The sequence below is a fragment of the Anser brachyrhynchus genome, assembly GCF_964034855.1.
Source record: "Anser brachyrhynchus genome assembly, chromosome: 15".
NCBI classification, from domain to species: Eukaryota; Metazoa; Chordata; class Aves; order Anseriformes; family Anatidae; genus Anser; species Anser brachyrhynchus.
In genome coordinates, this window is record NC_137733.1 from 5557727 (window position 1) to 5578137 (window position 20411).

The 20411-nt window shown below is 59.0% G+C and overlaps 3 protein-coding genes across 5 annotated transcripts; 2 read left to right on the forward strand and 1 right to left on the reverse strand.

Annotated features, from left to right (window-relative positions):
* Positions 1-4: 4 nt before the first annotated feature.
* EME2 (essential meiotic structure-specific endonuclease subunit 2) lies at positions 5-7080 on the forward strand. Its single transcript, XM_080556095.1, is given in 11 exon segments — positions 5-1054; positions 1058-1129; positions 2108-2200; positions 2947-3071; positions 4046-4151; positions 4848-4963; positions 5405-5465; positions 5469-5594; positions 6741-6743; positions 6748-6770; positions 6772-7080. Coding segments are annotated over 11 exon segments (960 nt in total). The 5' UTR covers positions 5-955; the 3' UTR covers positions 6908-7080.
* A 1796-nt stretch (positions 7081-8876) lies between these two features.
* On the reverse strand, positions 8877-16173 carry SPSB3 (splA/ryanodine receptor domain and SOCS box containing 3). 3 transcript variants are annotated; one of them, XM_080556080.1, is made up of 7 exons: positions 15868-16173; positions 14423-14571; positions 12471-12648; positions 11499-11686; positions 10738-10840; positions 10076-10201; positions 8877-9907 (listed from the first exon to the last, which is right to left on the reverse strand). In XM_080556080.1, exons 1-7 carry the CDS (start codon positions 15914-15916, stop codon positions 9564-9566), a joined length of 1137 nt encoding a protein of 378 aa, XP_080412206.1. In that variant the 5' UTR covers positions 15917-16173; the 3' UTR covers positions 8877-9563. The 3 variants fall into 3 exon arrangements, with proteins under 3 accessions (XP_080412206.1, XP_080412205.1, XP_080412207.1); XM_080556079.1 differs by lacking the exon at positions 15868-16173 and adding an exon at positions 15032-15131; XM_080556081.1 differs by lacking the exon at positions 15868-16173 and adding an exon at positions 14663-14795.
* Positions 15289-19857, forward strand: NUBP2 (NUBP iron-sulfur cluster assembly factor 2, cytosolic). Its single transcript, XM_080556083.1, has 7 exons — positions 15289-15436; positions 16267-16385; positions 17072-17270; positions 17437-17591; positions 17859-17969; positions 18240-18309; positions 18886-19857. The coding sequence occupies exons 1-7, from the start codon at positions 15412-15414 to the stop codon at positions 19029-19031; spliced, it is 825 nt and encodes a 274-aa protein (XP_080412209.1). The 5' UTR covers positions 15289-15411; the 3' UTR covers positions 19032-19857.
* Positions 19858-20411: the final 554 nt, after the last annotated feature.

Consider the following 20411-nt stretch of genomic DNA (forward strand, 5'->3'; position numbering starts at 1 on the left):
ATCGCGCTGCGGCTGCGGGGCGCCGCCGGGGCCCTGGGGGCTGCAACCCGCGCCCGCAGCCGGGCAGCTGGGGGTGGCGGTTTGGGGTTTGGGGTTTTGGAGTTTTCCGTGGGGTTGCAACGATTTGTGGGTCCTGCCTCCAGCTCAGCGGTTCTCCACCCGAGGTGGGGAGCCCCCTGTGCTCCAGCGGAGTCCCGTCGTGCTTGGCCCTGTACGAAGTGTCCTGGGATGAGTGCTGTGAGCCGAGGGATGCGGCCGGTGCTGGGGAGGCTGCGGTGCCCCCCGTGCTCCCCGCGGCCTCCCTCCTGGGGGAAAGGCCTCTCCCTCCGTCTGAGCGGGGTCAGCCCAGGGAGGCAGGCTGGGTGGCGAGGAAACGCCGCCGCGTGATCTTCGCTTTCAAAACGCTACCGTGGCACCTACACAGCACCCGCTGCCGCCCCAGTGCTGCTGGGCTCCCGGATCCACGGGCCGGGGCTTCGCTGCCTCGTCCCGGGGCTCGGTGCCTGCAGAAGGAGCGCCAGGGACGGCTCTGCGCCCTCCTGCCGGGGGGCAGCTGGGTGGGTGCTGGGGAAGATGGGGATCAACCCCAGAGAGCGACCTGGGGATGCTTACCTGTAACGTTCTGCCTTTTAAATACAGACGTGTGAGATGGGGTCTTTTGATGGGTTGGGGGTTGTTCGTTTTTTTTTGGCATTATTAACCTCCAAACAGCACGTTCTTAACCCTTCCCTTGCACTCGTAGAAACAGTTGTGCTATTTGCTTGAAACATCTCAAATTCAGTCTAGGACAGGCATCTGTCCAACAGTGCAAGCAGTTAGTGTGACGAGGTTACAGGCAGCTGTAAGGAAGGTAGGCAATGGATGGTGTTGACTCACGTTAGCTACATTCGACACTCCTCATAGCGCTGGTAATTAAGAGCGCGTTCTCCATGCTCATGAAGTATCTCCTCTTCGCATGTCAGGGTTGTTGATTGTTCTTTCCTTCTCCACAGGTCTCCTCAAAGATCCTGCCTCAGACATTTGGATCAAGGTTTTAAGTTCCTTGGACTGTAAATAATCTTCTGAGCCTCAGGCAATTCCCTGCAGCATAACCTGGAGGAGAAACATGCCAAGCACTCTGTCTGCGCCGGTGAGTCTCTCTCGTCTTCTCCGCAGTAAATGCAATCTGGCAACAGATGTGCTGTGGGGAAAAGGCTTTGACTTGGCTTTCTAGGCTGGATACTGGCATCGTCAGCCTCAGAAATGCTGATTGCTGGTGACCACAGTTAGCTCGGGGAGTGGAGATGGGACTGATTCATTCAGGTTATTCCAAAGCCGATGGCTTTTCAACATCTACACCTGATTGTTTCAGGCAGGTCTGGGCAATCTGTAGCAAGCAAGAATGAGTCCTCTACAAGTCATTCATACGGAGGTTTATTTAGGAGGGCAGCAGCTTTTCCAGAGCAGATGCTGTGCATGGCGTGCTGCCACAGGCAGTAGCTGCATGGCTGGAAAAGGCTGGGCAAGTTTGCCGCAGGGCCCCCAGTTTAGAAAGCCTTGTGACTGTTTCCTGAATCCTGCTTGCTGGGAACCTGAAAGCTGGCAGGTGCCTTCTGGTACCAATTACGGTGCCCATTTCAGCTTGGTTTTGGCAAGTACTGTGTAAAACAGTATCCACGTGGCAGCAGAGGCAGAGGCAGGCTGTTCTTGTCCTCAGCCCCACTACAAGAATTTCAGGCAGAGGCAGAACTGTATTTTGGCTGTTGCTGGATAAAACATTGCAGATGCTGTGGTCATACAATAGATCATAACATCCGTACCTACGTTGTCTGTAGTCATATAACTGCGTGTGGTGCAGACTGAGCCCGTTTTGTCTTTTCAGCTTCGTGGCAGTTCCTGCAGCTGTCACTGCTTTCCTCCCCAGGTGGTTATTGCACCTTCAGTCATCTGCTGGTGTGAGGAGGTTTTTTACTCTTCAGTTCAGCCGTGGTCTTCCACCAGCGTAGTACTGACACAGCATTGCCAGTGTTAGTGCCCCTCACGGCATGGGCGCTGCCTAGGTGGAGACCTGCTGCCTGCCTTCTCTCTGGACACCTGCTTGTGCTGGAAATGACTTCTTCTTCTTTAGGATGACTCCACGGTGAAGACTGAAGAGAAGAAGGAGGTGCTGGTGTTAGTGGAGCCAGAAGATTTTCTAAAGCGCCTCTTTTCCCTAACCCAGGTGATCCAGATCTCTGAGCCAGACCTCTACAAAGCACTCTGCAGCAGCCATTTGGCCAAAGGACCACAGAAGGGGAGGGAGCCTTCATCCAAAACTGCCATTGCTCCACCCTGAAATAAAGCTGTGTTAGAGATGCAGTGGTTTGGAATGAGAGAACTGGGGGGAGAAGCAGTATCTGAGTGCGGCAGTAGGTCTTTAGGGATGATGCGCAGACTTCCCTTTAAACCCAAGACAGGATGCTGCTTTCTTTAGAGGAAGACTGGGCAGGCCAGGCTTGTCTTTCCTTGTATTTAGCTTTTCCATCATCATGGCGCTCATAGAAGATGCGCTTGAAAGAAACAACCCAAGTACACAGCCCTTGGAACCGCTTGCGTTTTGAAGCAGGGAGGTTTGTGGTTAGTTCTCATTCACGTGCAGTCACGCAGTGTTTTATGCGTCTGTCCAGGCAGCCTGTGCTTCTGCCCTGAGACGTTCAGCAGCCATCCAGCCCAGCCCAAGACCAGAGAAGGAAAGAACAGGCGGTGTCTGAGAGGAGGTCTGCTAACGCTCCAGGAGAGAGGTGAGCAGAGTATTGGCCGATGTGGCATGCAGCGTGTGCCCAAAAGCAACGCTCCCAGCTGCAGCCTGAGACTGGCCCTGCCAGCTCCCAGTGAGAGATGCTCCCGAGGAGTCCCCGAGGAGACGGGGAGGGCTTATTTCAGAGAGGAAGGCTGCTGCACACTTGGGTGTGATTTGTCTTGCTTCGGAGTTTCGTTGATGCCCCACCAGGGAGTCAGCCTGATCTGAACCACGTACTGCCTTTGGCCAGCCCGGAGGGCTCCTCCACCAGAACCTACAGCGCGGCCGTCGTGGGGCTGGGTGCCTACCGGCGGTACGTGCTGGCGACGTGCAGGAGCAGCGGGCCCGGGAGGCTGGCAGGGGGTGCAGAGAAGTGTCTCTGCAGGAAGGAGGTGCTTGGGGCTGAGCTGCTGGCACTTGGTGCCAGCGTGGGGTCTGTAAAGCACAAAGTTCGTACTCAGGGGGGCTGGGACTTGGGTTTCGCAGTCTTGTAAATCCATCCACATCCACAGCAGACTCTGAGGATCTCGCAGTGAGAAGGTGTTTGCAGGTAAGGCTGCACCGTACCAGGTGGAGGGCTGCAGTGATACGGCTCTTGCTGAATTACACCACAGCCCTTCTTGGTGCACAGGGCCCTTCTGTTCTCAGCATGCTGTGTAGCTCATGAAGAGGGAGGTTCGGTGCCTGGGGCCCTTTTCTTGTACCTTGAATGTCTCGTTTGTTTGTTGCTCCCAGTGCCTGAGTCCTTCCTGTCTGTGTACATGCACAGCAGAGGAATCCCCTTTCTGTGGTGACGGTGTGATCATCCAGAGCTTCCCCACATCGACGCAGCCACAGTAGCTAGGTCTGCCCTGTCCTGTCTTTCCCAGGGAGCATTTCCCAAGGAGAGCTCTTGTCTCACCACCTCCTGGGCTCTTTCTCACTTAAGCCTGTGAGGATACATTTTACCAAGAGTGTTATTTCTTTAAAAAAAATCAGCTGTGGCCTGTTGAGTTCTGCCACCGAAGGAACCAAGCAGTGCTCACCCTGGTTTTGGGTCTCACCTTCTCTCACAGCCGCATCCTTCCAGCTCACGTGTAGTCCCCAGCCGGAGGGGCTGGGCACAGCCTGCAGAACCGTGCCTGCGGGAGCAGCGCTGCCTCGCAGGGGAGCTTTGTCTCCACCTTTAAGTCAGGTTGGGAGGTGGCAAACGTGGGTGCTGTTAAGTCTGGCCTCTTCCTCTTTATCAGTCAGCAGCCTGAGGCGTGAATACGCAGCACGCGTCTGTGAGCTGTGTCGTGCTTACAGGTGTAACCGGGAGCAGGACAGGCAGCAGGCACGGAGCCCTGCGAAGCAATGTCCCGGATCCCAGCCTGGCCCTGAGCTGTCCGTGACTCAGCAGGAGATACTGGAGGTAAAACTTCTCACGCTCCTTGAAGTTTTGTGTTACTCGTGGCTGAACCGTACGGAAAAGGCTCCCGCTGGGGTGCCCTTCTGTGTAATGAATGCTTTGCCAGGGAGGCGGTGGCTGGCTTGGATCAAGTTGCAGCCACGTGCATCCTCAGAGCCTGTTGTTCCTGAGATCCTGGTTCACAGCTGATCCAGCCTCCCCTCCCCAGTCCCACCAACAGCTGCCAAGTTCGCTGTGGGTTCTCACTCAGGTCCCTGCCTTGCAAAACTTGTGTCCCACAGCAGAGCAGAAGCTCTGTGGTGCCACAGCAGTCAAAAACTAGGTCAGATAGGATCTAACTCTTGCTTGATATCCCTTGAGCTAAAATCCTGCCCTGCCTGAGTATGCCCCCGAAGGGGCGATGACCCGCTGGCTTACTGAAAGCTAAGAAGGATGAGCAGGCTTTGCTGTGCTGTGTAAACAGAGCTCACGCACCCAGTGCTGCCTCCCTCCCCTTCCAGCCCTGCTGAGGGATGTGATACTACCCTGTGCTTCCCTTGCTTCTGCCTCTGGGTCCCGTGGGTGGCCATGGCCATGCCAGCATCGCTGGCTGAAGTTTCAGTGTGCATTTGAAGGAGGCTGAGGGCCTCGGGTTGTCCTGGCCCACCTGAGCCTGTCTTTTTCCCATTGCTTGGTCTTACGGTGTCGCTTCTCCTCCAGACACTGGTGGTGCTTCAGCGGTGGGGTAACACTGAGGTACTCTTCCTAGACACGTGGCAGGAATTTGGCAAACACGTTTCTGCGCTGATGAAGGCGACAGCGAAACGCCCGTACAAGTGAGTCATGTTGCTGGATTTGGTCAAGTCCCAGGCCCGGAGCTTTGGAAAATGTCAGCAGAAGCTTCAGAAACGCTTACCTGTGACTGCCAGTGTGTCCTGGTCAGCGTAAGGGCTTGGACTACATCATTTTCAGTCCTCTGTGCTGATGAAAATCACCCAGCTCTCACGGTGAATGTAGTTGTGGTTCAGCATTAAGAATGGAGGGAAAAGGAGAGCCGCAGGAAAACCTCTTCACCCAAGTGTTCTGAAGCTTTTCAGGGAAGGAAGGAAATGGTGAGGAATAAATATTAGTCCTGAACAGAGGGAGGGTTTAGAGGGAAGCCAACTGCCTAATGCTAGCCAACTGCCTAATGCCTAATGCAGCATCAGGGATCTGCAGGCACGTTCTCAGCACACGCTGTCCCCTGGTCTGGCTCTCAGCAGTCCGTCTTTCTGCAGGAGGCAGCAGGAGATGCACGAGTTGCCTTTCTGCACTGCAGGGATCTCAGGCAGCAGAGTGTGAGTGGAGAAGGATGGCACGGGACTGTGGCAGGTGTGGAAGAGAGAAATCCAGCAGTTTAATAGGGTCAGCCCTGCAATGGCAGCAGCGATAGCAGAAGCATATCCCTCCCCAAGCCTCCTGGTACAGGTAAGCCCTCAAACCCCTTGGTGTCCTGTTAAAGCTCGCTGCGTGGAAGATGATGGTAGGGAGGGGTGCCACAGGTTTCCTTGCTTAAAGGTCTCTGTGGATGGAGCAAGCAAGTCCTGAGTTTGTAATCAGCTCTCCAGAAAAGAGAGGACTCTGTCCAGACGTGTGTTCGACTTAAGCCATAGTTTTGTTTCAGCAGTAGCTGAAACAAAAGCTACATTTTAGCTGCTCGTTAGCCCTTCCAGGCCTCTTTCTGCCTTCATCTTGCCTAGAAGGACCAGCTTCATGCATCTCTGCATTTTTGCCTGGCTATCTATTTGGCTGCATATCCCAGCCAGTGCGGCTGAGGGTCTGCTGTATACGTCCCATTGCCCTTGCCCAGCATGGTCTGTCCGTCAGCTTTTCTTGCCTTTATTTGAAATGGGCGCTGTCACAGGTGGCTGCCGTTGGTTGGGCAGCTCCAAATCCCTCCCTAGCAGAACATGCGTGTTGCCCCGATGGACCACAAGACATCTGAGCTGTCACCAGCAGCGTACCCACGCTTCCCTTGCTCTTCTGTTTGTCTGATCCTTCAGGGAGCTGATTTAGCTCACTAAATTCTCCCTCTCCCTACTGCCCTTACCTTTCTACTGGTTTGTGAGGTAACTGTCAGTGAGGTGTTGGGGGAGCAGGATTAGACAAGGATGTTGTGTGACCCTTCCAACAGCCACTTAGCCAATTTATAAAGACTTTTTTTTTGTAAACACGTGCTTGTTTCCATTTTGTGTGAGCATTAATCACTTAAGCTCTTTGCATTAGATCAGGAACTGTGACAGAACTTTTTTTTTTTAAGTCTCACATAGTCAAATATCCTCTTCTACTTTTCTTCTCCTGGAGCTTTGATCTCTGTCCCTAGCATACCCTCTTCAGAAGAAATGGCTTTACAGCAATCTCATTGTACACCGGAGGGGCAACACAACTCAGTGTGCATGAGGCCTGTTTGCGGGTCTTGATTCTTCTGAGTTTTATCCCCTGACCCTTGTATGTTTGGCTGAACGCTCAGCCGGGGATCCTCAGTGCAGTGATGGGATTGAGCCCTGCGGTGGAGATGGGAGTATTCTCTTAGAACATCCCCGTTAACTGCTCCCTTCTCTTGTGCACTTGAAGGCCTACAAAGTGCAGCACGGATGATGAGACTACTTCTGCCGAGTGACATCCCAGTGAAATCGGATGTCAGTGGGCAGGACCGCCGCCTTGGGCCAGACTTACCCCGCCACATCTACCTCTTCATGGTATCCACTGACCCCAGCCTTGTCCTGGACCTGACGGCGTAGTGGGACCGTGGGCTGCCCTGGTCAGCCCCGTCGTTTTTATCTGCCAAAACTCAGCAGTCGCGGAGCTGCTGCTGGCATGGCCGTGCAGCTGGGAGCCCAGCCAGTGGAAGCAGCTGATTCTGTTTCAGAACAGAGACTTGCACATCAATAAATGTCTCGTTACAGATGCTTTCTTCAGCCTCTTGGCTCTCCTTTCCTCTTTTAGCTGCCCTAGCTTTAATATCCCTCTGGCTGGAAAGCAGGCTGACTCCTTAGAGAGTTGAGGCACGTTGGGAGCAGGAGCGGGGCATGAAAGTGGTGGTGAGCTGTCCCCGAGCAGCACAGGATCAGCTCCTCTGTCGAGACAGCCATGCGGTAAGTCTGTCCCACGCTGCCTGTCAGGTGCGGTGCTGAACGAGCTAAATATTTTGTGCACTGTTTCCTGACTTTTAATGCCCTGCTCCCTGCTGGTTCTTCGGCAAGGGCAGACCTGTTACTCTAGGTCCTTCTTGCAGCTTCCTCGGGCAGGTGGATCCTGCTGGGCTTGCTTTTAGGAAAATGTTCACCAGCCATCAGAGCCAGCTGGCCAGAGAGGAACCACATCCTAGGGTAACACGGAGCTGGAAGCAGGGCAGGGGAGTTTGTTGGCTGAGCTCCCAACGTAAGGAAATACCACATAAGCTCCAGAAAACTCCACACAAACTGGTGGGCTACGATGGGATTCTCCTTTCCCAAAGCAAAAATTCTGCTTCTCACTCAGAAATATCTGCAGCTGGGAGGGGGGACCCCAAACTGAGGTTTTGGTAATGCTGACTGGGGCCTTCCATAGTGACGCGGAACCCCCCTGAGCTTCTTCCCGCGAAGCACAGCTTGCCAGCTCAAACCAACAGCAGCCAGTGCTGTGAAAGTGGGAGGGCACCCTCAGAATAAAGTTCCTCCTTGCCAGTGATTCTTCTGTCTCCATCTGCTAAGGCTTGAATTAGTTCCTGTGAGGAGAAATCCAGCAAGGCTGTTTTTTTCTGGCTGGAGCACGACTACAGATGGATTGACAGCGAGCCTGTCCTGCTTAATTACAGTTCTCATTCAAAGCTCGTAACCAGAGACGCCAGAGCCATCTTTGTTTAAAGATTCACGATGCGGGAAGGAAAGGCACGGTCATGGGGAATAAATGCAGGTGGAGCAAAAGGCTTTGCATGAGGCTTTTGCAGGTCTACAACGACCAGGAGAAAAGGCAGCAGGTGGCTACTTGTGTTCACAGTGGCAACGATGGGAGGCTGCTGACTGATCAAGTCCCTGGAGCCCGGCTGTCCTGACAGCGCGACAGAAGCCTGGCAAGAACCGCTCGAGTACCTGACCCCTCGCCGCGCTGCTTGCTCCCAGCCAGCGCTCGTGGCCTAATCTGCGAGGAGCAGCTAAAGCGCTTTTCCCTCCTCTTTCCTGTCTAGAATCTTAGAGCAGCTGAAATGCAAAAAAAAAAGCAGGAAGGCTCTGCTGCATGCCACTTGCTGGCGGCAGTACCAGGCCACTACTGGATTATTCTGTTCCAGGCTCTGATCCAGCATTTCTCCCCAGCACGTAGAAGGGGCCTGCCGCAGGCAGCACGCACGTCTTGGTCAGCGCCTGTCCTGCACACATGAGCTGCTCTGATTTTCAGGCTCTGGGGTGGGCATTTGGGGTTGTTTGTCTGGCCATAGCCTGTCAGAACACACCTCTTACAAAACGCTGCAGCCCTCCCTTCCTGTTTGCAGCCACAGGCATCAGCATGGCTCTGCTGGAGCTCCATCGAGGCCAGGCTGTGGTGGTCCGGTGGGAAGTGCAAGAACCCTCAACAGGGCAGAGGCGAGGTAATCTCCACTTCCTTCACCTCATCTAGACCTCACAAACAAATGTTGCATTTAAAATATCCCCTCCAGGCTATTGGCTTTGCTAGCGTGGCTATTTTTGTCAACCGCATTCAGAATCGTGCCTTTAAGGGCCATCAGAGGAATGAAAGGCAGTTTATACTTTTTTATTACAGTTTAATACAGTCTTTGATACAGGAGAAGCAGCAGTAGCCAACATGCAAAGCAATTAAAGTCACGGGGGGGGCTCAAGAATGATCACTAACAGCTCAACTCTTTTAGGTAATTGCTCTCTCACAAGTGGCGTAGATTCATCCCCAGGAGCCCGTTTCCCTAAGTGCTGCCGTTCGATCATGCCCCCCAGTGTGATGAATTCATGGCGGATACCAAACCAACACACAACAGTTAGGAGGAGGGGGACTAGTCCTTGATTTTGTCTTTCGATGAATCAAGTCAGTTACTTGACTAGAGTTTGCTAGAAGTACGCTTTGAGACCGGGAGGCCACCTTCAATCTCGTCTCTGCTGACAGCCTGCAGCGAGGAGGCTTTCTTCAGAAAGAGGCGATGGCTTTGATGCCGAGCCAGGAGATTAACCTCAGGTACCTGGCTGCAGTTCACCTGTTTCACAGAGCTGAGGCCTCTTAGCCAGCAGGTATTCTCAACGCAAGTGATGGATGTTTAGGCTAAAGATTTCAACCAGAGTAAGAGAAATCTTCCCAAACAAGTAGAAACGGATGTCCCCGTGAAGAAGGAGGTGCGTCAGGCCTGGCCTGCCCTTGCAGGCGGCGGAACAAAACACCACCCGACTCCCTCAAAGCAGTTCGTCTGAAGAGACACTACGTCCTCCTGCACCTCTTCCTTTGGCAGGCCTCTGCATCCGAGCCACAGGAGCTATCTGAGTCGCTTCCCGACGATGAGGAGGAAGGCTTTGATGTGCTATAGTTCATGCTTAAGACCCACCCCAGTTTGTTGTGTAGCACTTGCTTGAGTCCTGGTGGCAACGGCAGCACCTCCAGCGTGTCCACGTAGTTGGGCAGGAGCTGGCGCAGGCGGTAGCAGCAGAGGTACTGGAGAGATGTGCAGCTGGCGCAGGAGCGGATCACCTTCATGCTGCTCTTGGCTGCCGTCGAGCACACCATGGGGTAAAACTTCTTGTTCTGCAGCTTCGTAGCTGCAACCCCTGCAGGGGACAGCGTCAGGGAGGTTTCACGTTAGTTCCGACTAACTAACTTTGCCAGTATTTTCCCTTGCAGCCCAGCTGCAGCCAAATTTCGAGTTCAGCTAAAGCTGCCGCGCTCCCCCGTTCTCCTCTGCGCCTGAAGGCCACCGTGGCTGCCCCTGCTCTTACCTATGCACTTGCGGTTTTTGAAGAATGTGAGTGTCCCATGCCACGTGTCCAAATGCACCCCGATGATAGAGCCCTGGCCAAACCTCGAGGAGAAGTTTGTCTTGTCACCCTTGTGATGCAGCAGTCCTTAAAACAACACACCTTGCGTTCAATAGGAAGTCTGTGCTCCACAAATTCACCCCGATTCTCACACGCTTCACTGCAAGTTCCCTCTGGTACAGCCTGGCAGTGCCTACAAAAGCCCTCCGTCCCCTAATCGCTCACCGACTGCCCTCCTCCTCAGGGCACGTGATGGAAAGAGGGAAGCCTGGGTTCTGGAATACCAGAGCCCGGGCAGCAACACTGAAACCCCGAATCAGTGATATTCAACCTGCAGCCCAGAGGCCCTGGAAATTCACACGCTGGTTCTAAGGGGTCTGCAAAACGCAGGTACAGTTTGATGCTCCAAGAGCTGAGAGCAGGAAGCAGTCTGTCCTGCGCAATGGGATGCTTAGGCAAGCCCCACAAGTGCGCAGTAGCACTGGGGAAGCGAACGGGCAGCAGCTCTCCTTATAGTTAACTACGTGATTCACAGGCCAGGCGGCCTTTTTGGCTGCAATCCCATTCAGGCCATCTAATTCCTAAACCTGTTGCTGGCTTTCCGGCTGCCCTGCCCGTGTCACCTGTGTAGGAGAGTCCCCAGCTGTCCTCGTCCTTGCCCAGCAGGCTGCAGAAGGTGTGGCGGTACTTGTCCAGGTTCACATCCGATGTCCCAATTCCCACCATCTGGGAGGAAGAACACAGGCTTAGCGTCTGCGGGGGCACCGGGTCTCCCCTCCTTTGCTTGGCACAGCCCCACAGGTTGGAAATTTGGGTGAAGCCAAGCCGGGGGCGTCAGATCTCCCCTGAAGGGTTTGGCTGGCGCTGGGTTCAGCGCTCGGGGGCCAGCCAGCGTGTGAGGTGCAGCCTGAGCAGGGCTGGGGGAGCTAACGGGGCTGTGGCCCCCGCGTTAATGGTGGGGAGCGAGTTCAGGCCCTGGTCACAAGCCACACGAGCGGTGGTCACAGCAGGGCACCCAGCCCAGCCCCGCGGGAGGCAAGTTCCAGTCCCGGGGGCAGGAAGTGACACAGCAGCGCACGCCCCAGCGCTCGGCAGAGCCCTGCTGCTAACCACAGCCCGCCCGGACGCTGCCCCGCGCTGAGGCCTGACCTTAGTCTTCGCTGAGTTTATCAGCGGTGATCTACCAGCAGCGTGAAAGGGAAGCAAGAAAATCAGGTTCTGGTCCTAATTACTGTGGTCTCATCTAGAACCACTTACCCTCCCAGCTTCAATTTCCTTACTGCTAAGCGAGGATGCCCAGGTGAACCGCTGGAGGAAGCCTGCCGACCTGGTCAGAGAACGGCGGGCTTGGCTGCACGCCTGTCAGCAGCCTGGTTCCACGTACCATGTCCGTGCCATAGACCGGCGAGGTCATCTTGATCTCCCAGAAGTGCTGCCCGTCTGCCAGCTCCTTGTTGCCCCGGATGGCCGCGGTGCCGCAGCTGTACTCCATGTGGAAGTTCACCTTGCGGTTATCGCAGGTCAGCAGGGTGGCCGTCGACTTATTCAGGTCATCCCACACCCAGTCAAAATCTGTTGTGAAGGACACAGGAGACAAGGATGGGCAAAGGCCTTCAGGGAGCTATTTCCAAGCCAAAGTACAGACGGACAGTTGTTTTGAGGGCCTGTCAAGATTTACTTTTTTTTTAAAAACCGTTTAAGAGGCTAAATCCTAAGCTGTGCACATGGGAGAATTATTTGAGGGCTGAACCGTTCCGCAGCGTCCCAGTGGGGACGGCTCAGTGCTCTCTCCTGCCTGACACCGTCGGTTCCTGTTCTGGCTAACACAAAGCTCCACAGACCTCCTTTCCTCCGAGGGAATCGCACTCACTTCTTGTTGGCTCAGGGGGCTAGAGCCAAAGCGCGAGTACTGCAGCGGTTCTGCTGTGCCACGGACTTTCTCGGCCAGCCCAGGCCCACCCTCCGCCTGCCTTCCTGCCTGCTCTGAGAAAGCCCCACCGTGCGCCCGGGCGCCCTGCTGGCTGTGCCAGGGATCAGCATTAACAGGGCTGGAACCACAGCAGCTGACTTCACTGCTGGCCTCGGCTGGATTTGAAAGAAAGTCTCCAGAGGTGAACCCTGATGCATTAACAAGGTCAGCTCTTGGAACACAGCAGGATGCACGTGCCTGTAATCTTCCTAAACTCTACGTGGCCTTGAGATGTAACAAAGGAGCACCGGGTGCCGGAGCAGAGGTAAGGGCCCCGTGGAAAAGTAAAGATCCACGCAGAGGCGCAGTCCGTGCCCCCGGGCCAGGACTGCACCCACCTCAAACCCCAAAGGACTCCAGCGGGTGGTTTGGGACCCCCTTCCTTACACTCATCCTCCTCGCCGCACTGGCAGTCCTTGACGCGGTGCAGGGCGTGCAGGCTGGAGCAGTAGGGAGCCTCGCTCTGGTTCTCGCAGTTGCAGTAGGACTCTCCCGTCACGGGGATGGCGCTCGGGATGGAGGGAGACAGGGAGGAGAACTCCGGCTCCGAATCCGAGTCGCTGTGCTGCGGGGAGGAGCAGAGGGACGTCACTGCCTGACGCCCCCAGGTTGGAGCGCTGGGCTCGCAGCCCGCGGCCGCACCGGCTCTCCCTGCAGCCGGGCTGCTCGGCGAGGTCTCGCACGCTGCCGAGCTGCGTGGGGACATCCCCGGGCTCGTGGCGGTGGCAGCACAGCTGCATCGTGCCCCTGCCTGGCCCTCCGTGTAGGAAGGCAAAGGGCTGAGCCACCCTGATTACACTGCTTCAGGACCTGCCACGTTTTGTGCCTCGGCAGCTTCCAGGGGCGGGGAGGCGAGCAGCGCGACAGTCCAAACACACATTTTTGAGCAAATTGTGCTAAAGGTTTTCAGCGTGCAGGCTACAGATAGCTGGAGATGCCACCAAGGAACCCCAAAAGAAGAGCAGACGCGTAACACGCGGCTGTGCACAGAACCCGTACATCTCCACAGGGCTCTGCACCTGCGCTGCCAAACCAGGGCAGAGCCACGCTGCTGGGAACTGCTGCCCCGGAGAGACGAGGAGGAAAGGGGACAGGAGGCCAGGCAGGGGAGAGGGCAGGACAGAGGAGAACCAGCCAGGCAGTGAGGCTGCAGCTCCTCACGCCAGTGCTGCGGACAGGCCCACAGGGAACCTGGTGAAGGATTAAAAGGCTTTTGTTTACTCTCACACACGAACACAAGAACTTGATGTACCGTTCCTCCATGCCACGAGACCCAAGCGTCCCGGCACCGGACAACGTAAGAGGAAGAGCCCCGTCTCACCCCGTAGGCTTGCTGTCACCTAATGGGGCCTCTTACTACAGATCTCAGCAAGTTACTCCGGGCTTACGAACTTGTCAGACATCCCTGCTCGTTAGTCACTCCATTAGCAGACGGCAATACCCACGGCAGATTTTGTCATCGGTATTTAAAAACAGTCCCTTAAACTCAGGGTGTTGTAGCTGTGTAAGACAGTGGGGCTGGAAATTACTCGAGTTTAATTATCTGCTGCTCATCCCCTCCTTCTCCAGCCTACAGATTAGAAAGCTTGATTTCTGGTTTTCATTGGCCTTCCCTGACTCTGCTATCTAGAAGCCTGGCTGCAGAAACACAAAGCTGCGCTGACATTTTCTGGGAGCGCAGTGCCTGGATTTGGGCCCCGTGCTCTAGCGGCGGCCTTGTAGTGCTTTAGCCTGGCTTAGAAGCTTCACGAGCAGCTCGCTGTAATCCCGCTGCCACACAGGCTGTGTGGGGACCTGAACTCACACACAAGAACTGGGGAAAAGCGTGAAGGACTGGTGAAAAACGTGAAGGATGGCTGAGGCAAACCCACCTCACTCTGAGACTGTAATTGCACGGACTGGAGCAGCCTGCAGGCCCCCGACACCAGCTGCACAATGACCAGAAGTTAGAGCAGCCATACAGGGAGCCAGACTGGAGAACGGATGCAGTTTAAACACATGTTGAGATCACTAGTTAAAATGACTATTTTAAAAATATTGTATATATTCTTTATTTCCTCACCTACACCTGTTTTACGTGCTTTTAAAAAGCATTTAATTTAGCATGGGTCAGTTCCCTGACCCGACCAGCCAGGAGACAGAGAGCCGCGGTGCAGAACCGTGGGGCAGACCGCGGGCATCGCAGCGAGCGTCGCCTTGGGGAGAGGCGCTGGGAGCCCCACGCTGCAGCTCGGAGGCAGCAGCCGCCTCCGTCTCGCCGCAGCGCCGGCGTGATTTTACATTAAGAGCGTCCCCCGACCCGGGCCAGTTGCGCGGTGCAGCCCCCGGCACCCTCCTACCTGCCCGTCCGAGTCGTAGCCCCAGCCTCGCGCGCCGGTGGCCAAGGCGACCGCCCGGCCGTCGGCCTCGTGGCGCACCCCGCTCAGCACCAAGTGCCAGGCCCGGCTGCTCCGCGGGCGGCGCGCCATGGCGTTCCGGGAGAGGTAAGCTGCGGGGGGGCGGAAACGGACAGCGGGTTACGCGCGGCGCCGCCCGGCCCCGGCTCTCCGCGGCGGCCTCCCCCCCCCCAGGGCTCCCACCTCGTCCTCCCCGCGGCGAGCGGACCCCGCTGGCGGCTCCCGGGCGGCAGGGCTGAGCCGGGGACCGCTCGGGGAGCGCTCGCAGCACGGGGCCGCTGAGGGAAGCGGAGCCCCCCCCCCCGCCAGGCCCTGCCGGGAGCGCGGCGGCTGCTGCAGGCCCTGCCCGGGGCCGGGCCCCCCCCCCTCGCCCCCTGCAGCCGCTGGGCCTCAGGGCCTGGGGCCTGGCCGGGGCCTGCTCCTGCGCCCCCGGGGCTCTGCCAGCGGGGGGCCGCCGCCGCCAGGCCCCGCTCCCGCAGCGCCCCGGTCCCAGCCCCGCGCAGGGCCCGGCCCCCTGGGAACCCCCGGGACCCCCCCCCGGCCCCGACCTACTTTCCCCTCCCGGCACATAAACAATCCGCTCGCGGTCCCGCCCCTCCCCCGCGCCCATTGGCTCAGCCGCCCCGCCTCGCCGCCTCGCGGTTGGCCCGCGGCTCCGTCGCTCGCGGCGCCGGGGGAAGGGAAAGCGGGAGGCGCCCACCTGGAGTCGGGCGCTACTGGCTGCGCCGCCCGTCAATCTCCGCGGAGGAGCGCCATTGGGCGGCGGCCGCCGGTGGGGAAAGCGCGGAGCCTATCGGTCGGGCAACGAGCTGAGAGGGCGGGGCGGGGCTGGGAGCGCGGCTCGCCATTGGGGGCGGCGCCTGCCAGTCGGCGGGGGGCGGGGCTTCCGCGGCGGAAGGCGGAAGCGGGCGGCGCCGCGCGGCAGCGGCAGCATGGAGGGGGCGGCGGCGGCGGGTGGTGAGCGGCGGGGCCGGGGCCGGGGCCGGGGCCGGGGCCGGGGCCGGGGCCGGGGCCGGGGCCGGGGCCGGGGCCGGGGCCGGGGCCGGGGCCGGGGCCGGGGCCGGGGCCGGGGCCGGGGCCGGGGCTTCGCCTCCCCCTCCCCCTCCCCCTCCCCCGGCCTGGTGTCTGGTGCTCGGCCCCGGCCCCTGTCCCCCCGGCCCCTGTCTCGCCGCGTACCGGAGCCTGGCGGGGCCCGGTGCCCCGGCGCGGCCCCCTCCCGCTCCCCCTCTTCCTCCCGGTTCCGGCCCGGCCCGGCCCGGCGCGGGGCTGCCGGTGGCACCCGGCCCCGCACCGCCTCTCCCGGTGCCCCCCCGGTTGCTCCCCGGTCCCCTCCCGAACCCCCCAGGTCCCTCCCGGCGTCCCCCCCGCCGGTCCCCCCCCGCCGTTACCCTCGGTGCAGGCGCGGATGAGCTGCGCCGTGCTCCCCGCGGGCTCCATGGCGCCGGGCCCTCAGCGGCTGCCGGCGGCGGAGCTGCCCCCGGTGCCGGGGCTGTGTTCCCCGTGCCCCGGCGGTGACCGGCCCCGGCAGGAAGCGCCGAGGGGCTGAGCTCACCCCCGGGCCCCTCCCGGCCGTGGCGGGGCCCCGCGGGCGCTCGTGGCCGCGCTGCCGCAGCGCTGAGGTCATCGGGGCCAGGCCCTGACTCCCGGCCCCGCACCCCCCAGGCCCGGCACTGGGCCCGGGCCCTCTCCGAGCCCGCCCCGCTCCTGCTCGGCGCCGCTCCTTCAGCGCCCGCGGCCCCGCGCTGCTGCCTCTGACCCCTCCGTCCCTTCTCTCTTCTTCCCCCCAGAGCAAAGCAACCTGTCCGGCGTGCGGCACGTCGTGCTGGTGCTCTCCGGGAAGGGCGGCGTGGGGAAGAGCACCGTGGCTGCCCAGCTGGCCCTGTCGCTGCGGCACGCCGGCAAGAAGGTGAGCGAGCGGCGGGGCGCCGGAGCCTTACTTCTCCTTCCCGACGTCCAGCCGGGCCTGGGTCTCCTCGTCCTTCCTGGACGCGTGTGTGTGGGCAGCACGGAGGTGCTCTGTTAAGGATCTGGGGTTTCTTGACCCTGAGAAGCCCAGCAGAGGTAGCGGTGCCGTTCTTTTCCCCTTTGTCCGAGAGACCGACAGGATCCAAGGCTTTTTGGTTTTTGTTCGGTGTTATTTTCCAAACCGGCGTACTGGGAAATGATTTCCTTGTTTGTGGTGTGACGCGGCCCCTTGTGGAATGAGGCGGGCTAGCTTTCAGCGCAGCAAGGACAAAGGGGAGCTGCGAGCACAAGGCAGCTGAGTTCCAGGAGGACTTCTTAAAGGCTTCGTGGAGCCGCTGCCTCTTAGCTTCTGACAGGTCCCTGCAATAAATATGTCTCCGAAGTGCCTGTAAATATCCAGGAGATGCTTCCTTGGATGGCAGGAGACCGGGAGGGCAGTCAAAACTTGAAGCAGCCCTTTGAAACTTTGCTTCAAACCTGCTGCTTTGGCTCCTGAGCTGCAGAGTCCTGTCTGGAGGCTGCTGCAAGCTGCAAACATTCGGGTGCCACTTCCCCTCGCCCGGAGCAGGGCTGGGGGCCGGGCCCGTGCTCAGGCCTGTCTGAACGGCTCTGCCTCGCCGCCCGCAGGTGGGGATCCTGGACGTGGACCTGTGCGGCCCCAGCATACCCCGCATGTTCAAGGCGCAGGACAGCGACGTGCACCAGTGCGACAGCGGCTGGGTGCCGGTCTTCGTGGACCAGGAGAAGAGCATCTCGCTCATGTCCATCGGCTTCCTGCTGGAGAAGCCGGACGACGCTGTGGTGTGGAGAGGACCTAAGAAAAACGGTACGGTCGGTTCTCGCTGCTGGCAGCGACCTTCCGGAGCTTGGTGCGGTCAGCAAACCCTCCCGGAGGTGCTGCTGGCTCCTGCTCGGAGCGAGGCTCCTGTTCTGCAGGGCTGCCCTCCCAGGTGAGTCCCATCTCTCGGACGGGGCACCCGTTATTCCTGCAGCTTTGATAAAACAGTTTGTTGCCGACGTGGCCTGGGGGGAACTGGACTTCCTCATCGTGGACACACCTCCGGGCACCTCCGACGAGCACATCTCCACGGTGGAGGCCCTGCGGCCCTACAGGCCTCTCGGAGCGATCCTAGTCACAACGCCCCAGGTAGGGCAACCCGCTGGTGCTGAGCTGGAGCCCCCGGGCACGGCTGATGGGGGCGGGGTCGCACCCCTGGTAATGCTGTCACCCGTCCTCCAGCACAGCCCATGTGCAGCTTCTGTAGCGAAGGGCTTGGCCCAAGTTATAGCCAGCAACGGGGAGAGAGCATCTCCTAATTCCCCTCCTCGCTTGTGCCGCAAACCACGCGCGTGCCTCTTCCAGAGCCACCTCTGGAGGGACAGACGCCTCTAACCTGCCTCGCTGTCCCCGCAGGCGGTGGCTGTGGGAGACGTGAGGCGAGAGGTGACCTTCTGTAAGAAGACGGGCCTGCGAGTTCTGGGCATTGTGGAGAACATGAGCGGCTTCGTCTGCCCGCACTGCTCGGTGAGTTTGGTGATGCTGCCGGGCCCTTGGGGGTTCCTGGGCGTTTCTGGGCATCGCACGCTGCGGTGCCTCAGGTGGAAAATCAGTGAAACGCCACGGGGGTGATGCCGTGGACCTGGGGGACGAGAAGCTGCCGGGGGAGCTCTGGAAGAAGCCACGGGCTCTGCTGTCCTACAAAGAGCTGGGGGAGGGCAGGAAGGCAGAGGGGAGCTGGTGCTGCGCAGGGCCCTGCGCTGGACGCGTGCCTCACTGCTGTTTCTCCTCCCGCAGGAGTGCACCAACATCTTTTCCAAAGGGGGAGGCGAGGAACTGGCCAAGTACGCTGGAGTCCCCTTTCTAGGTGAGTGGCCCCTGGAGCAGAGCCCTTCTCGTCGGGGGCGACGTGCGCGTGGTGCCGTGGGAGCGCTCGAGCGGAGACAGGCTGTCAGTGGAGCGGGTGGGCTGGGCCCTGGGCGCCCGGGAGCCCCTGGGGCTGGTCAGAGGTGAGGTGCAGTTCTTGGTTTGCTCCTCTGCCATCCACGCAGCTCGCAGTGGGCATCTGGCCCCGCTGGAGCAGGGGCAGTGCTGGTCAGCAGCCTGCTCTGGCTGCTAAAATCCCGGTGTCTGAGCAACCCAGCCTGAAGCCACCCAGCCCTCCTGAAATGTCTTGGTGCCTCCCCATGAGGCGTGGGCAGAGGACAGCGCTGGGGTCGGGGTTGGGGTAGGAGAGGGTCTCTTGTGAAGCCCTGTGGTGTGGGGGTGGCTCAGAGCCAGGGGGAGGTGAGAAGTAGCCGCTGAAGGGCTTGGTGCGGCAGCGGTTGTCCTTTTTCCTGCTGCCCCAGAGATGCCTCTGGCAGGGCTGTTTCTTCATCCTGACTCCAGGCCTTTGCCCTGGGGTGCGCAAGCAGTCACTCTCCCCTTCCCTTCTCCCCCACAGGCTCCGTTCCCCTGGACCCCCAGCTTAGCCAGAGCTTGGAGGAAGGCAGAGACTTCATCCGGGAGTTTCCCAAGAGCTCCGCCTTCCCCGCCTTGGCTCACATTGCCCAGCAGGTCTTGGACGGCGCATCGCAGCGGAGCTCCTGAGGAGGGTTTGGGGCTGGACTCTCGCCTTGCCTGGCAGCGCCATCGGCGGCCCTTGCCGGTGGGGAAGAGAAGAGGATGCAGGAGCTGTTTAATTAACCATGAGGCCGTTTCGGGGGGGGATGATGGAGGGAGGGGGGATCACAGCATCGGTGCCGCTGATGGCAACCCAAAAAGGGAAGTGATGCTCCACCTCCCCGTGCCCGAAGAGACTCCGCGTGGATGTTTGTGCTCACGCAGGGGATGCACGGCCTGGTTCTTGCCTTCTCAACGTGGCAGCGCTCTGCCCACACGGTACGGCTGCTCCTGGCCTGCTCACGCACCGCCTTCCTCTGTGACCAGCTCTTGTCCCGGTACCTGTGGAGCCGTGGCCTCCTCCCACAGCATCTCACACGCTGCAGCGCTGCTGACGATGACTGAATGCAGCTCCAGTGGCGAACGTCGTCAGCTGGGATGGCTGCTCCCTTGCTGAGCCCAAATGGCACAAATAATCCGCGTTGTAGCTCCGCGTGCTGCTGCCTTCTGCTTCCCTTGCATGACACGCCATGGTACTTGGTTCAGTGGCTGGCCAGTTAGTGTTGGATGCTCTGCTGTGGGCCCGAGCCCAGCCAGCCTGCTCGGAAATCTCACGTTGTTGGTACGTGAAGTGCCTCTGAGGGCACGGGATGTGCTTCGTGTGAGGAGGCGTCCTTAGGAGATCTAGTACCCTTTTGAAGCCTGCATCCTACCATACTGGAAACAATGTCTTCTTTTTTGGTCTGCTGGGGGTTTTCATGACTCAGGAATATTTTTAAAAGTTCCAGACAGTAAACAGTTTTCTTAAAATTCAGGTCTGTGACTTATGTTTTATTACGGCTTTGGGCCTTGCCATAGCAGAGTCTTGGTATTAAGAGCACTTCAGGTATACCTAGGTATTTTCTGCGGTTCCTTGGTGGGGTTCAGCTATGTCTTTCCTCCTCCATGCCAGCTTCTGGATCCTGCCCGTTCCTTCTCTGGTTGAAAACTGATCCCTGCAGCCCTCTGCAGCATCCTTGCCACAGCCGTTCTCTACACCCCTGGCACACGTGGGGCTCCTCCAGTTCCTGGTGGCTCCTGGCTCACTGCTCTGGCCGTGCTGTCTCCCAAGCATCTGTCCCTGCTGGTGCTGCACCCGCCCTTAGGACTCGCACCTGGTTAGGCTTCCCCACTTGCAGCTTTCCTGGAAACCTTGCCTGACCTTTGCTCGCTGATCCAGGATTTGGAGAGCGGGGCTGTTCCCTCGGCCGGACACCTCTCCCGGCCCACGGCACCCGTGTGCCCCTGCCCCATCCTGCACTAAACCCACCGTGTCCTCGCTGCGGCCACCTCCGCGCACGCTGCCTTCAGTCGGAGCCGCTCTGCGTG

Coding starts and splice junctions, on each gene's coding strand:
- SPSB3 (XM_080556079.1), bottom strand. CDS start 15,089: ATGGGCGCGGGGGAGGGGCGGGACCGCGAGCGGATTGTTTATGTGCCG. Junction 14,572..15,031: donor TTATGTGCCGGGAGGGGAAA/GTAGGTCGGGGC, acceptor GCCCCCCCGCAG/CTTACCTCTCCCGGAACGCC. Junction 10,202..10,737: donor CTGGGGACTCTCCTACACAG/GTGACACGGGCA, acceptor TGTTGTTTTAAG/GACTGCTGCATCACAAGGGT.
- NUBP2 (XM_080556083.1), top strand. CDS start 15,412: ATGGAGGGGGCGGCGGCGGCGGGTG. Junction 15,437..16,266: donor GGGGGCGGCGGCGGCGGGTG/GTGAGCGGCGGG, acceptor TCTTCCCCCCAG/AGCAAAGCAACCTGTCCGGC. Junction 18,310..18,885: donor CGCTGGAGTCCCCTTTCTAG/GTGAGTGGCCCC, acceptor TCTCCCCCACAG/GCTCCGTTCCCCTGGACCCC.